This window comes from Olea europaea, chromosome 3 (genome assembly GCF_002742605.1).
Source record: "Olea europaea var. sylvestris chromosome 3, O_europaea_v1, whole genome shotgun sequence".
Taxonomy (NCBI): Eukaryota; Viridiplantae; Streptophyta; class Magnoliopsida; order Lamiales; family Oleaceae; genus Olea; species Olea europaea.
In genome coordinates this window covers 20,191,110-20,207,661 of record NC_036239.1, presented here as the reverse complement: position 1 = coordinate 20,207,661, position 16,552 = coordinate 20,191,110, and the positions used below count along the sequence as shown (strand labels likewise).

Here is a 16,552-nt window from a genome sequence, read left to right as displayed (position 1 = left end):
ATTTCTTCATTAAAATGAAAAATATGACCGTTATCCATCACATCAAACCACCAAATTTGAATTTCTATCTTTTGTGTGGACCCATAATGACTATATTTTTCATTCTCATTCTTCCAAAAATGAAAAATAAACGGGGCCCAAATGAAAAAATTCAAAAATGTATTTTGAATTCTATAAAAGTCTATAAAAATTTAAAATGAAAGTCCATAGAAGTATATGAAAGATTTCTACTAATTTCATACAAATTTATAAAAGATCTACGAAATTCACGGAAGTCAGCATTTAAAAAAAATCCATCAAAATATTCAAAAATTTCAATTAAATACACACCCTTATATTTATTTGTACATTACTATCCGCTAACAGGTGACTCCAGCAATTTAGGGTTGTACAAAATATTTTTCGAAATAATAAAAAACGAAACTAATAGAGCAAAATGTAGTTCACATAAATTTTATCAATCATTAAATGAAAATTATGATAGGATACTATTCATAATTATTGATCTATATTTGTCGATGATTATCACCCACAATATCGTGTGCTGTCAGCAATTAATGGTATTTCGATAACCATAATCTATCATTAATGACAGCATAGTTTGTAATGTTAGGAAATACTGACGGTAGTTCAATTATTGACGAAGTCATTGATATCGTTGTTCAATCTTTTTACTTTTATAAACTACTAACAACTAACTTTGAAATATCATTTTCTATAATATTATTAGTAATGTATACTATTTTCCAATTATTATTCTATTCCCAACGAGTTCGTCGATATTTGTTTATTATTGATCAACTGAATATGTTACGTTATATTAGCATTTTACTGTCAAAAAAGTCGTTTGTAAAATTAAATTATTTTTCAATCGTTATTTAACTATTACTTTTTTGAACTAATATTAAATTTTTATTAAATTATATTATTTATAGATGAGAATTCTATTTGTGAATTAACTATATCAATGCATTTTTCAAAAATTATAACAGTTGAAAACTTTTTTACTGGTATTAAATCTTAAATTATTATTTTATTTGTATTTATTATCAAAATTAGAATATCTATCTATGGATTACATTTATTAAACTATTTTTAATTATTTGGGTGGGTCCAATGTTAAATGGAAATTTTAGTTGTTGTCTTTTCTTTTGCATTCACACATCCTTCCATAAGTTAACATTCCATCTTTCACTTATTTTAGTTTTGATGAAACTACTGATACGACTGACCAAAGTATGCAGGAAGACTTTTTAAATAGTTTAACTTCAAATGGTGTAACCCCGCACGAACTAATACTAAAAACAAATTGTCCTATCATGTTACTTAAAAACATTAATCCTTCGGAAGGTCTCTGTAATGGAATTAGACTTATTTGTAAAAGTTTTCGAAGAAATATTATTGATGCTAAAATTGTAGTTGGAGATTATAAAGGAAAAAATGTATTTCTTCCTAAGATATCTTTTATTCCACTTCAAAGCGACAAAAATCCTTTCTCCCTTCAAAAGAACACAATTTCCAATTCGTCCATATTTTGCAATGACAATTAATAAATCTTAAGGACAAACACTTGATTTTGTTGGTTAATATCTTCCTAAGCTAGTATTTTCGCACGGCCAATTATATGTTGCTTTGTCTCGAGCCAAAAGTAGCAAATGCATTAAAGTTCTTATCAAACCAACAACAGCCCAAAAATCACGTACGAAATGTACTAAAAATGTTGTTTACGATGAAATTTTAGCAATGGTAAGTACATGACATTATGTTCTAATTTACATTTGTCAATAATCATTACAAAACATATTTTAGTGAAGCGTGAAACTGACTGAAATTTGTATTCTTTTTCTCTATAAAATTTGACCACAATAGAGAACCCTATAAAATACCGCAGGCTTATTATTTGCTCATTCTTTTTGTTCCACTTTATTTTAAAATTGTGCTCCTTTTTAGTCATTACACATGTGACACTTGATAATCCTTCTAATTGCTCCACGGGAAGTTGTTTTGAAACAACGTTAAGAAAATCGATCACACTGAGGATATTTTTGGTAAACATCAGGACAAATATGATCATGAGGTGGTATACTTCTTATGCTGCTACTTATGAATTTCCTGTTTAATTTTTGTACGATTTTGAAGCACTAGATCTAGGACTTCTACATAAGCATACTCGGTATCACTCCTCCAGATTACTAAAACAATCTCACAATGAATATGGTAATCAATTGATAAATTCTTCATTTGTATTGCAATTTGTACTTTATTTTTTCAAATCTGAAATGTGTGAAAATAAGAGAAACTATCAACTTCGTATTATTTATAAGTTATTACTCAGTTTTAACATTTTCTCAGATTTTGTGGCTAATTTTTGCAAGATTTCAGAGTTTGATTTGCATTGGCTTGTTCGATTTCATTGGTTAAATATTCTTTGTTATTTTTATGTTGGAAACTTCAATATATATTAAATGCTTAACGTATAGATTCTGGTTTCCATGGTCATTTTATCGAGTGGAATATTTTTCCTCTTTCGATTTGCACAGGCTGGCCTCTATCTTATTTCGTAACTCATTTTGTACACATAGAGAAAATGCTTGTTGTACATACTTCTGATTTCAATGGGCAATCATTGATTATAAGTTTATCTTTTGAACTTTTGATTTACTAAGGTTTAAGCTCTTTCATTTCTTTTTTCTAGTTTCCTTTTTTTTTCCATTAGTAAATTAATGTTCATTTCCGTTTTTCCAACTTGCCAACTTCTTGCCTCACATAGCATCTTCACAGCTCCTTTCAGTTTCCAATCTTAAATTCCACGAGCCTATCCCATGCAGCTTCTAGGCCCAAAAAACAAAAAAATAAAATAAAATAAAATAAAATCCTACACTTCTTGATAAAATGGGACCCGCACGTAAGAGTAACGCTTAAAAAAAAAGCTGCCGACAGTTATAAAACTCATGTTTTTTGCCAGTAAATATGTTCCAGACATAATCTATATGTATTGCCCATGTATATAATAAAAAAGAACCTACAAAATGTCCCATCTACATATATACATAACCAACAATAACATATTCCACTATCGAAAATAGAAGCTACCGTCCTTAATTCGATCATAAGGTACACCTTATACCACAAACCAGAAAAGCACACTATATGATTCAAGATTAACATTCCACTTAGGTACTCATTTCCAAATCTAAAAAAAAAAAATTCCCTTTCCTTAAATTTATGCCTTATAAAACACACTTTAACTTAATTTTTATACAAGGAACAAAGTTCAAACCATGTTATTTGATAGCTCTATCACAGCTTTCGAAGATACCTTACTACCACACAAGACATACCTCGTCTCAAATGCACAAGTTAAAGAAACAGATACAAATTATAGAGCCCAATTTGGTGACATCCGATGGACAATCAGTGCAAAAACCAACGTTGTTGAAGTCAACGAACAATTGTTAACCTCCTTTCATCAGCTTACAAGTTCATATGATTCGGAGATCTTCAGCCTACATGGATACAAATGCAGAAATCAGTAAGTATTTGCAATCCCATTAATACCTTACACTTCATTGCTTCTATCTCAAACATAAATTACAACCTACACTTATTACTAACCCATATTATTTCTCGTGGGCATCACTGGAATAGCAGTCGACATCTTCCCTAAAAGAGTAATTCAAATTCGTGACAACTAATCAACAGTACAAGATGTTATTCTCATGAACGAACGATAAAACATTTACTTTTGTCACACATTTACTATTGTCAGCCCCAAAATAACTCTTTTATTTATTACATATTAAATATAATTTGAAACTTTACAGGTTTGAAACACGCATGCTTCAGATGTGGGACAATTTCATCACAAATGAATGTAATACCATCCACAACACAATCACCAAAAAACCAATTGTCGTGAGCAACAAATTAAGAGTAACTTCTTTCAATGGTAAATTAACTCCTTGTACACAATCATACTGACATGATTTTAAACCTTACATGTAAAAACTCAATTCACTCTCTATTTAGGTATATCCGTCTCTACAAAAATCAACTCATCAATACTCATTAATCCCCCATTTGAGCAAGTTCTTGAACTAAAGCGTTGGTACATTCTTTCACTTTTCCACTTACATACTTACATCTATTGTAATTATTACTCTTAATTTCCTTATTTACTTCTAACAATTTCATTTTCACATCAACATCAGGTTAAAGGACAACATGAGCACAGTAAATTACATCATGACAAGAAAGGCGTATATCTTCCCCACATCCACCACAATTTCTTGCCCACCAGAAGAAAAGTTAGTCAACATCAAACAACTTCAACAACTCCAACATATGGTACACCAAATCACTATACCTTCTCATTTACATTCTACATCTATCCCCAACACATATTTTTCTTACACATGTTATTATATACATTGCAGAAACGACACTTCTGGACAAGAGAAAATGTCACATTGGCTGAAATAAACCAACCACTATGGGATCCATCATGTGACAATTGCAACAAATCTGCAAGTGGAGCTGTGAACGAAACTTATTTCTGTAGATTCTGCAAGCACAACTATGCTACACCAATTCTAAGGTCAGATTATATTCAAGTCACAAGTACATCATCTATGCGAATAGATGCATTATTCATCATCTAATGATAATCAAATACATCTCAAAACACTAACAATGATTCCACTTGTACTCTAACAGAGCAAGAGTAGTCTTTCAATTGCAGGACTCTACAGGATCAATCACAGCATCAATTATTGGAAAACCAGCTGAAACATTCCTCAAATGCCTAGCAACGAAACCGATGAAACAAGATTCTGAGGTAACTATCTCAAAATTATATTTTCCTGCCTACTAATCTTTTCTTTCCAATAAATATACTATTAACTACTTCTAATGAACATCACAGCAAGAACATATGGAAAGCAGCTACAATACCACCACCAACTGCAAATGAGCACATCATATACATCAAAACTGTAACTATGGAGACAACCACCAACAAGGCACCATATGAAGTCATCTTCATCATTGACTCACACCTCCAAGATGACGACCAGTTACTCACCAACATCATACAACCAGGCACTTCACATGAAGCTCACAACCATGCAAACAAAAAACAAACGCAAGAGTAGTTGTTCAGGACGTAAAAATACATATTTTGTATTTCTTTTGCACGCTTATGTCCACAGTCGAGCAAACCTGATTCACAGTATCTCTATTTGCCATACTGAATTTTGTCTGTTGTCCATATTAACATGTTAGAAACCATGTACCCATGAACGGCATGTAACATCTCTGTGTATGGCACCTAAGAACTCTGTTTTGTACTTCATACTACTTTTGCCAATGTAACTACTTGTGGACAAATATTTTATAATCTAATAATGTAATCATCCTTCTAACCTGATCTTCTTTTCCATTAAGATGCCACATGATAAAATTTCAACATTATTATTTACACTGCAATACCCACTGCATGTGCAACGCACGATAAAGTATTTGTAAATTCTAACCTGATCTTCTATTCCATTAAGATGCCACATGATAAAGTATTTGTAAATTCTTAAACAAATGATATTTTTTTTGTCTGCATGCCATCTGAAAGGATTCCTAATAAAATATTTTTTATGGTCATACGTGGCAGTGCATCATGAACTTAAAACTCAGAACCCCTCACTCTCTCTGCAACGCCACCAGTGGTAATTCACTCTTTTTTCTTCCTTAACTTTGCAATTTTACAAATATTAGTTTGTATTCTGTATCTCATTATCTGGAAATTCTCTCTTGGTAATCTGTATACTCCTGGACTATGATTATTATTTTTTATTTTTTATTATTATTATTATTATATATTTTTTGTAACTGTGGTCATCAGCGAGTTCATTTGTGAACCAGAACAAGTAGTTTACTTTTCTGGGATTTTACGGTGTGTTGTGTGAATTTTGGAGTTTAGGTTATTTCTGATGAATATCACAGGAGATAATATTATTTATTATAAATTTTATATTCAATATATTGTGTGATTTATTTTGTGAACTTGATCAAAATAGGGGCAGGGATTTATTTTGGGAAATTGATCAAAATGGGGGCAGCATTATTAGGCAATTGTGAAATCTTTATGTTTAATTTTGTAGAACTTCCACCGTTCAGGGGCTTTTGCAATTATTTTCTATATTCTTTGTTTCAGTTTCCTAGCACAGATTTTGAATTTTTTTTCCTCACAATAGTTTTTTATTTTTTTAAAATATATTTTACTTACTTTGTGACCTTTTGTTCTTAGTGGTCAAACACTGCACTGAGTCAGTAAAAGATTTTCCATCCATTAATTATTTTGGTCTTATTGCTTGTTATGACAAATTTTACGGGCAAAATATGGAATTAAGCTCCATATAAATCCTTCCTGTTGCTGTTAGTGTAGAAATGGATAGATTTAATATCAGTAATTCCCTTGTGTGTGTGTGTGTGTGTGTGTGTGTGTGTGTGTGTCAAAGCAAATACCTTCTAAGTTTCCGCATGTAAAGTAGCTTCATCAGGTGACATGCAGTCTTCTAGTGCTGATTTTTCCATTTTCCTTATTTTTTGGGTGACCAGGGTGTCTGGGTCGGAGAAGTGAGTCAAGTAACAGAAATAAGGGGTTGAGAGATTAGAGTAAATCCTAACTGAGAGGAAGATCAGTGTGATTTGATCTATATGAAAGGATTCTACCAACGATAGTTCAAATATTTCTCGATTTATTGAACCAAAGTATTTTGATGCAGATAGACTGCCTACATTTATCTGAATAAGCAAAAAAAAAAAAAAAAAAAAAATTATCTTTCATATTATAGATATTCAGATACGCAACACGAAGGGTGTAGAGCTCACTAGGGGTAATAGATCCAGTCGGCAGAATTTAGTCCTTTGTGGCCATGTTATGCTAACTTTTTTGTTTTTGTGGCCATGTTATGCTAACTTCTCTCTGTCTCTCTCTCTCTCTCTTTTTGTTTAATTAGAATTCCATCTTCAATATCCTTGAATTCTTCTAACTTTTCCATACTCACTTCAATCCTATTTGTGCATGCTTAAATTGGCAAATATAATAAACTACCGATTCCCTCACTTTGGCGATTTATTTCACCATCTTTGGTCACTGTTTGCCACTTCAGCATATGGAATACCATTCTTGGTATGCCTCTATATTCTTTTACCTACTACTGGTTCCCTCGCTTTGGTCACTGTAACTTCATCTTCAGATGCTCAATTACAAAGTAAAAGAGAAGATGACAACGATTAAATATGCAAACCCTGTTACTTATTGTTCCTTCTGGTGGAGTTTGAATTTCTTATTTTCTTGTTTGGTTTTTCGTACTATTAGAATCATGATGAGCTCTTAATATGGAGTGTTAGGAGCAAAAACTTGTATGTAATTTTCTTCCAATTGATATATTATATTGTAGTAGAAGTCTGACTTCAGGAAAATTTGAACAAGCTATTTGAATACATGAATATACAAATTTTGGCCAAGTGGTCTAGGTATCTGCACACATGAATGTGGTTTAGTTCGAGTTTCAATGTTTCATGATACCCCATTTTGTGGCCCTTTCAACCTCAAAAATTTATGTGATCTGATAATGGTTTGTTTCTCAGTGTATAATGAATTAGAAGTTAATACTTTGATTGCTGTAGTAATTTGATTTTGTCATCTTTCACTTGAGGACCAAGACGCTTGAGGAGTATATGTTGGACTTTTTTACTCCTACGTACCCTCCCCCATAATTCAACTTTGGTAGAGATTAAACCCCAATTCTTATTACGAGAGCAATAACATGCAAAATGAAATCAGAAACAGGCCAAACAGACACAGATTTCGACTGTGATGTATGTTAATATGCTTTCATGTGATTTTTCTTGCTTAAAACCGTGCTGCATGACACTCGGATCCGTTGAACTTGGCAATCAGAAAAACAAAAACTCACCAGATAATCACTCGTTGCAGTGTAATCAGAAACAAATAGATACATTCTCATAGTTCTGCAAGATCGAGAAATGGAGAATGTTTACAGTGAACTTCTGACGGACGATCAGTATTTTCTCCTGTACCTAATCATGGGAACCTACTTCGCTCCTGCTCTCAAGGAAGAAAGGCCCCACAAGTCCGCGTTACAAAGACATGCCGAAGGCCTTCGGCCCTACACTGTGGATGAATTGGCTGGTTCGGACATAGAAACAGCGGTGGTTGCAAGTGTATACTACTATGTACTTAGAAAGGCAGAACCATCTGTTGTTGTGAGACTACCTTTGTTGCTTCGGTTTGTTCACGGAGATCTTCCAACTCCAATGCTAGGTTCTGCGGCACGTTGCTCACAGTTCGATTATCTCTTTCCTCCTCAGTTTCATCGGCTATTGCATCATAAAGTCAGGGGTGGAACTATTGAAAACATTGTTTTCGTTGATAACCCCATAATTTATTACATTGAGCAAGAGGATATTGAACGGTTCAAGAGGCTCACTCGGCTTGAAGATTTTCTTCTTGATAAAGATCATGCAATATCTCACATATGGGTTTCTGACAAGGTTTTATACGATATTACGGTGCAGGAGGAGAAGACTGAAGATATATTGGAGCATAACAATGTATTGGGCAGTGCTCTGCATAATGCTACTCCGACTTTGGACAGTTTCAGAATTCCATCATCTACAAACACTACGCCTGTTGATGATCTTGGGCTGGGGATGATGTTCCTTCCTTCTCGTCCTTCAAGGGAAGAGTGGAGTAACCTTGTTTCTACCATTAAAAGTGGTTTTGCATTGACTGGAAGTGCAGCAAAAGGACAAATAGGACCAGTTTTGGGTCTCATGGATATTGGGGAGTCGGAGGATTCCTATCTTTTTCGCGTATCCCTTCCCGGAGTGAGAAGAGATGAAAGTAAGTGTATTTTTCTGGATCAAAAAATTTGACCACGTATAGCATGCATTACAGGTTCTATTTGTTTGGTTTTTCGAAGGAATTACTGATTTTATCATCCCTTCCCAGAGGGGATAGAAGCAAGCAATCCACACAGTCATGCAAACTGAAATCATTTATCACTATATTTGTCTTGACATCCAAAATGGGTTACCCGTTTTTGCAATAAAAATATTCAACTTTTCCACATTACATTTGCATTTCGACTCTGCATGTCCTGTTTGCTTTTTCCTTCTTCCTTGCACTGAGAGGATCTTGTTTTTTATTGTTTCCCTTGCATCGTATAACCTTGCGATTGCAGAAGATTTTAGTTGTGAAGTTGAAAGTGACGGCAGGGTATTAATCAAAGGAGTGACATCAATGGGTGAAAAAACAGTTGAAAAATACTCCCAGGTATTTGAGATGCAATCTCAGAATCTGTGTCCACCAGGGCCTTTCTCCCTCTCGTTTAAGCTGCCAGGTCCTGTTGATCCTCAGCAATTTCTTGGAACCTTTGCAACCGATGCTATTTTCGAGGGAATAGCATGGAAAGCACGGAGGAACAGAATTTAGCATGTCAAGTCGATGCTTTGCTGCATTATCTGTGCTTTCCTATCCTTTTTAGCATCAGACACTATATTGCAGCACACGGTACATGGCTAAACAGAATCTGTGCTCTTGTATCCTTTGTTTGTAATGTGGTACACCTAGTACTTGTCTAACTGCTGTTTTTTAGGTAGGCTTTATCTCCTAATGTTTTCCTTTCCATGACGCTGGTCATTACTGTTGATGTTGATTTCCTAATGTTCTGCAGTGGAAAATAGTAAAAAGGTTGTAGTGTAGCCAAGACTATCTTGTAACCTAATTGGTGTGTGATGTTTTTTCAATCTTTTCTACTAAGTAATCTAATATCATGCAGTCTAAGGATGGACCACTAATCCAAATATAGTTATCAATGAACTTGAAAGGTTTAACTTTTTTAGTATAATCGATATTTTCAAGAAATTTTAAAATAAACATCCTAAAGCAACTTTCTATTGGGCATGTTGGAGTGTGCTCTGTGAAGAAAATTTTGTACTTGTGATAGTTGTGTTTTGTAAAGGAAAAATTAGGTTGGGCTTCTCAACCCATTAAATCTCGCGGTTTTTGGGCCGTAAACTTCGTGAGGTTATGTGAATCTAAGTTTTTACTTGATGAAAACTATTGATATGAATGTTAAAATCGTATGCGACTTTCATGTGATTTGAAAGTACAAATTCAAATGCTAAAAGTTTCGAGTCAAATCAAGAAAAATTTGAAAGGGGCTGTCAAGTTGGTGCCAATTTGTCAAATGTTTAAGAAATAAGGAAGGGTATCCTGGATCCGGCAATGTTGTTGACAACCTTAACCCCTTCAAAATTATAAAAATTGTATTTTGATGTACGGTAAGAGGCACTTTTATCATTCTATATTACGACCAAATTGTATCAACAATGTCATAAACCAGCCCTAAAATAAAAATTCATATCCACATAGACCTACAATCCGACCAAATGGAGACAAAAATCATCGAGAATCATACCTCATATTATCACTAAGACTTCGATTTTGTTGGAGCTTCATTTTTTGAGAGAATAAATTTTATAATAGTGATTTTTTGAAAAATGTATGGTAAAAAAAAAGGAAAATTTTTTGAATTTACGTGTAAAATTATTTTATTAAAAGAATATATGATTGAAAATGAATTTTTTAAAAAAAAAAATTTAAAATAGTAGAGCTCAAGCATTGGCTATATAATACAAGGTGTTCGACATAATCAAATTAACTTTAAAAATTGAAGTAAATTATCTAAGAATATGGCGCAGAGGTTGAGCCAAGATTTAACCAATTCATGAACACAGATGAGGCTAATCCGTAAAACCGATCCGCTGCTTCGAATTCATCATAAAGTTGCATGTAGGTCATCCCCATGCGTGAAAATTCATCCCCTGTCCGAAACTTTATACAGAGAATTTCGCAATGATTAGGCTCACACCCATGAAAACGACGTAAAGGCAAACAAGGCAGAATCCCCAGAACCGTGGAACTCGGAATCTGTGCCAAGTTACGACCAACAAGGATCCCATCAAGCTCAAAACCAAGAAGACGAATGCGACCACTATACTCACGTGGAAACGGAGCTCATAAGCTTCAGGAGAAACATTAGCCGTCTGTATCACCAAAGCTGTTCCGAGTCCAAAAAGCATGTTGAACATAGGCCCTGCAAAGCACCCGGCCAAGGCCATGGCCGGCTGCCCAGCCTTAGCGACCGCCACATCAGCAACAAGATCCCCGACTGAATTACCCCAAGCAAGCACTGTCAATCCAAGAAGTGCCGGTGACAACTCCAAAAGAACTCCAAGAGCTACAAGGCAATTTAGAAGTTCCCCGGCCGCAAAGGAAATCCAGAACACGCTCATGACAAATGCCACAACCACTACAGGAATTTGCTCAGTTTTAGGGGGCTCTTTTTCGACCATGTAATGAAGAATTGCTAAAGAGCCGCTTCCACAGAGTACCACCAACCAAAGAGGAAAATGACTGTTGGGAAAAAGAAAAATAATTGGATGATCTAGAGGCATGAATGATTTGCAAGAGTATAAAAGGGCAAGAGGACACAGAGCAATGTTGGCTGATTGATAGAATCTGCTCCATTCTGGCGGTGAAATTTGCGGGATTGTGAGTTTTAAAAGTACTGAGACTGGAACTTCCCAAGCTTTTGGAATCTGTGGAAAATAAAGAAAATTGCGTTAAACTACAATATTTGCAGATATAAAATAACTACATCAGCTGTATATAAAATATCAGCAGCTGATAAATGATAGTATGATACTTAAAAATCTTCAAAGAACGACAAAATTACTGATTTGTGATGAGGACATCCTTATAGTTGGACTTTTATTATTGTTCCAGTATTTTAGTTGGACTTTTATTATTGTTTCAGTTGGACTTTTATTTAAGTTTACGTATTTTAATTAGGACTTAAATAATGGGCTTGGCCCTATATTTCTAGGTTTTCATTATTTAAACCTATCATTGGTTTGTAATTCGGCAGTTGATGAATTTGATTGAATAATAAAGTGGCCGTAGCCGTTTTTTCCTCTCTTCTTCCCTCTCTGTCTTCCCTCTCGGCTCTCCCCTTCTCCTCCCCCTTTCTCCTTATTTATTATTTATTATTCGTACTACACCAAATTGGTATCAGAGCGAACTTGGGAAAATATTTAGGTGTTCGCTGCGAGGCTCACAGTTCGTTTCAGCCGAATTCAGTTTCACACCTCCACCGTTTCTGCATATGTTCCCGTCCACTGCACTTCACAACAAAGACACACCAAAACTGCCACAAACCAAATAACCTGCCGTGACCACCACTGCCTTCTGCAAACTGCAAATCCCCAGCAACCATCTGCAGCAATTCGCCAACGAACTCCCTCACACCTCGAACCGTCATCCTCAGACAAGGAAAAGATAAAAATTTCAGCCAACATACCAGGCCCGATAGGCTATCGTTTGCCAAATCACAGTCGCCGGTTTCTTGAATCCAAGCCGTCGACGTCAACACCACCCGTAGGCTGCTTCGAACAGACCTTCCGGCGCCTTAGCTTCTAACAGGAAACTGCAAATTGCCTCCGTTCTCGGCCGCGGCAGTCGAGTGCGTGACCCAAGGCTCGCCGCCAGTAGATCGGCGCCCCACAGTTTGACACTCTCCTTCGAGTTTACGCATCCCAGCCGCCGATTACCATTGCAGTCGGGTGTGGGTTATGATTTATGGTTAGGGGTTAATTGGCTTAAGAATTACGTGGGTTGGGTTATGGGTTATTAGTTGGGTTTGGGTTAATTGGTTTAATAATTAAGTGGGTTGGTTTATTAGTTAACAATTAGGCTTGGGCTAAATTTCAATTGGGCTGATTTATTTGTATCAATTGGGTTTGGGCTTAATTTCAATTGGGTTGGATTATTTGTATTGCTTAGGCTTGGACTTGTTTAAGGTTTTAACTGTGATTTAGGCCCAAATTTGTGAAATGGGCTCATTTATTATTTTGTTATTCTGATTTTGTATTATTATTAAAAAAAAAAAAAAAAAAAAAGTATCGTGAATTTTAATTTTCTGACATCATTTACAGGTTCATTTTAAGTGACTGTTCAGTACCGCACCTCGACGAGCACGGAATTCCCTATCTTGGCATCTCAGGGCTTAGTAGTTCAGAACGTGGAGACATTCGACGCTGGGACGACTCAAACCAACAGTACTCAGGGAGTTCCTGATCCTATTTATTTTTAGTTGACGCTATTTCTTTATTTTAGAATTGCATCAATTAATTCGTTGTGTGCTGGCCCTTTGATAATACTGCCTTAAACCTATTCGATTATATTTCACGAACTAAATTCCATTACTCAATTGTTTACCCCACGTGACTAGACCTAGTATTTGGACATTTGCTTTTCTATTTTATTAGCATTAGTAGTATTAGCTTGCGATCGAGCCATAAGTAACCCCAAACTTTAAATTGACAAAATAAATAAATGAATAAATAATAATACTAATAATTTCAATAACTAATTCTTCGATTGGCACTAGTTGATTGTTGATTATTGATCTCAGTAGTGCACTTTACGTAGTCGTGTTACCGTGTATGCAATTGCGTAGTGGTCGCGTTACTGCCTCTAGCTCTAGTAACCTTACCATGGACCCCGCCCAAATTGAGGCTCTCACCAGACAGCTTGCACAATTACAAAATCAACTAACAGCTGTCCAAACTGAGGTAGCCGCTACTCGTGAAGAGAATAGAGCCCTAACCGCTAGGTTGAATACTCTTGACCCAATCCCATATTCGACCGAGGCTGAGAACTCTGAGGCTTCCATTAATAGGCCTCATCGTCGCCCACAAGGTGGTCGACACCACGCCCGACATGGTCGTAGGGAAGGGAATCAGGCTCGGAAACGAGAGCGGGGATATTACCGTCATGGTACACAATCTCCCCCTCGCCACGAGGAGCGCCTCTTTCGAAATATTAAGTTGGATGCCCCTACGTTTGACGGTTGTCTAGATCCTAGTGCGTTCAATCAATGGGTTAGAGATATGGATCGCCTCTTTGCATGGTATGGGGTCCCGAAAGATCGGAGGGTACAATTTGCCAGTTTGAAGTTAACTGGCACTGCTCAGCTCTTTTGGGAGAGTGTTGAGGACCACCTTGAAAGGCGTCATGCTCCCCCTGTTGGGAGTTGGGATGAAATGAAGCGTCGCCTTCAAGAAAAATATTTACCACAATCTTATAGGGGTAACTTGCTGGATCAATGGAACGCACTTACACAAGGCAATCGACCTGTGACCGAATATGTTGCTCAGTTTGATGAGTTTCGAATGAAATGTCAGGTTGTTGAGGATGAAGTTATGACTTTGAGTAGGTTTAGGCAAGGTTTAAGAGACAAACTTAGGCGCGAGCTTGTCCTTAGGGGTGTCACCACTCTCGACCACGCTTACTCTTTCGTTCGGGATTATGAATTAGTGACTAGGACACCGTATAGAAATCGTAGTGACTCCCGCACTACAACCTCATCCCCTAAGTCTATTCTAGGTCCTCCTCCCTCTAATACTACCCCTGCATCGGATAGCAAAGGTAGAGGTTCTGAGGTTTCAAGGACATCCTCCCGTTTGCAATGCTTCAACTGTAAGGGTTTTGGTCACATTGCTTCTAAGTGCCCTAGCCGAGCCCTAGTTCTGGACGAACGTGAGGATATAGTCGTCGAACCACTAGAGGATCAGGTTTATGAGCCTAAGTTAGAAGAGTTTGAAGACTTGGAGGACAGTGAGGATACCTTCTTAGGTTGTATTCAGACTAGTCCCATTATCCCACATACACCCAGAGTCGGTGTCGTCCGTTGCACCCTCACCCAGCCTAAGGATCCCGACGATTGGCGCCGTCATGCCATCTTCCTCACCTACATCAAGATTAATAACAAGGGCTGTAAAGTTATCGTGGATAGTGGCAGCTGTATTAATGCGGTTTCGAAGGTTACTATATCCCGTCTAGGGTTGAAGCTAGTTCCTCACCCCCAGCCTTATAGTGTCTCTTGGGTTGACACCTCCTCTATAGCTGTTAAGGAGCGTTGTTTAGTCCCTATCCAGTTCCTGGAGTATAAGGACCATATATGGTGTGACGTTATTTCGATGGACGTCGGGCACATCATCTTAGGACGACCTTGGCTATTTGACCTAGATGTAACCATATATGGTCGATCCAATTCCTGCTCCTTCGTGTTTAATGGAAAGAAGATTCACCTTAACCCACTACCCCCAAAGCCGGCTGGTTCACTAGAAGCGAAGAAAAGCGTGGACCAAAAGGGGTTGCATATCATTAGTCCTACAGAGTTTGAGCGTACAATTGTTGGTGACTCAATTGTGTTCGCCTTAGTAGTTATGGAGGTTTCATCTAACTCCACAAGTGAGGATACTGCGGAAGTCCAATCGATCCTTCAGGAGTTTCGAGATGTCTTTCCGGAGGACCTACCTGATCATCTACCTCCGCTAAGAGATATTCAACATGCCATAGATTTCGTCCCCGGCGCTTCCCTTCCAAATTTGCCACATTATAGGATGAATCCTACCGAGTACGCTGAGCTCCAAAGTCAAGTGAATGACCTTCTCAACAAAGGATTCATTCGTGAGAGTTTAAGTCCATGTGCTGTCCCCACCCTATTGACGCCCAAAAAGGATGGATCTTGGAGAATGTGTGTGGATAGTCGCGCTGTCAATAGGATCACGGTGAAGTATCGTTTTCCCATTCCCAGGCTTGATGATATGCTGGATATGATGGTTGGCGCGACAATCTTTTCAAAGATCGATCTAAAGAGTGGGTACCATCAAATTAGAATTCGCCCAGGGGATGAGTGGAAGACCGCGTTTAAGACGAAAGATGGCCTTTATGAATGGCTGGTCATGCCTTTTGGGCTAAGTAATGCGCCGAGTACCTTCATGCGGGTAATGACACAAACTCTTCGACCGTTCATGGGTAAATTTCTCGTTGTCTACTTTGATGACATCCTCATCTATAGTAAAACTAAGGAGCAACACCGTGACCACCTCAAACAAGTTTGCTCTACCCTTCGCGAGACTAACCTGTATGCTAATGTCAAGAAATGTTCCTTTTTCACCGATAGCATAGTTTTTCTGGGGTTCATTGTCTCGTCGACAGGGGTGTCTGCTGACCCTACTAAGATCCAGGCGATAATTGACTGGCCTGAGCCTAAGGGCATTCATGATGTCAGGAGCTTTCACGGCTTAGCTACGTTTTACCGCCGTTTTATTAAAGGGTTTAGCACTATTATGGCGCCTATCACGGAGTGCATGAAGAAAGGGGAGTTTCATTGGACACGAGGGGCGGCGAAGGCCTTTAAGTTAGTCAAGGAGCGAATGACAGAAGCTCCTATCATGCGTCTTCCCGATTTTTCCAAAGTCTTTGAAGTTGAATGTGACGCTTCTGGGGTAGGTATAGGCGGAGTCTTAAGTCAGGATCGTCACCCTGTCGCCTATTTCAGTGAAAAGTTAAATGAGGCCAAACGACGATATTCAACGTATGATAAGGAACTGTATG

General features: G+C 37.1%; 1 protein-coding gene across 2 annotated transcripts; it reads left to right on the top strand.

Annotated features, from left to right (window-relative positions):
* Window positions 1–5,598: 5,598 nt before the first annotated feature.
* On the top strand, window positions 5,599–9,855 carry LOC111389311 (increased DNA methylation 3-like). 2 transcript variants are annotated; one of them, XM_023014232.1, is made up of 3 exons: window positions 5,599–5,720; window positions 7,997–8,926; window positions 9,267–9,855. In XM_023014232.1, the coding sequence occupies exons 2-3, from the start codon at window positions 8,047–8,049 to the stop codon at window positions 9,515–9,517; spliced, it is 1,131 nt and encodes a 376-aa protein (XP_022870000.1). In that variant the 5' UTR covers window positions 5,599–5,720; window positions 7,997–8,046; the 3' UTR covers window positions 9,518–9,855. The 2 variants fall into 2 exon arrangements, with proteins under 2 accessions (XP_022870000.1, XP_022870005.1); XM_023014237.1 differs by lacking the exon at window positions 5,599–5,720 and adding an exon at window positions 6,974–7,186.
* The last annotated feature ends 6,697 nt before the right edge of the window (window positions 9,856–16,552 follow it).

Bases quoted from the DNA above. Each gene is read 5' to 3' on its own strand.
- LOC111389311 (XM_023014232.1), top strand. From the start codon at position 8,047: ATGGAGAATGTTTACAGTGAACTTCTGACGGACGATCAGTATTTTCTC. The intron at 8,927-9,266 runs GTAAGTGTATTT...TTGCGATTGCAG, and splicing joins CGGAGTGAGAAGAGATGAAA to AAGATTTTAGTTGTGAAGTT.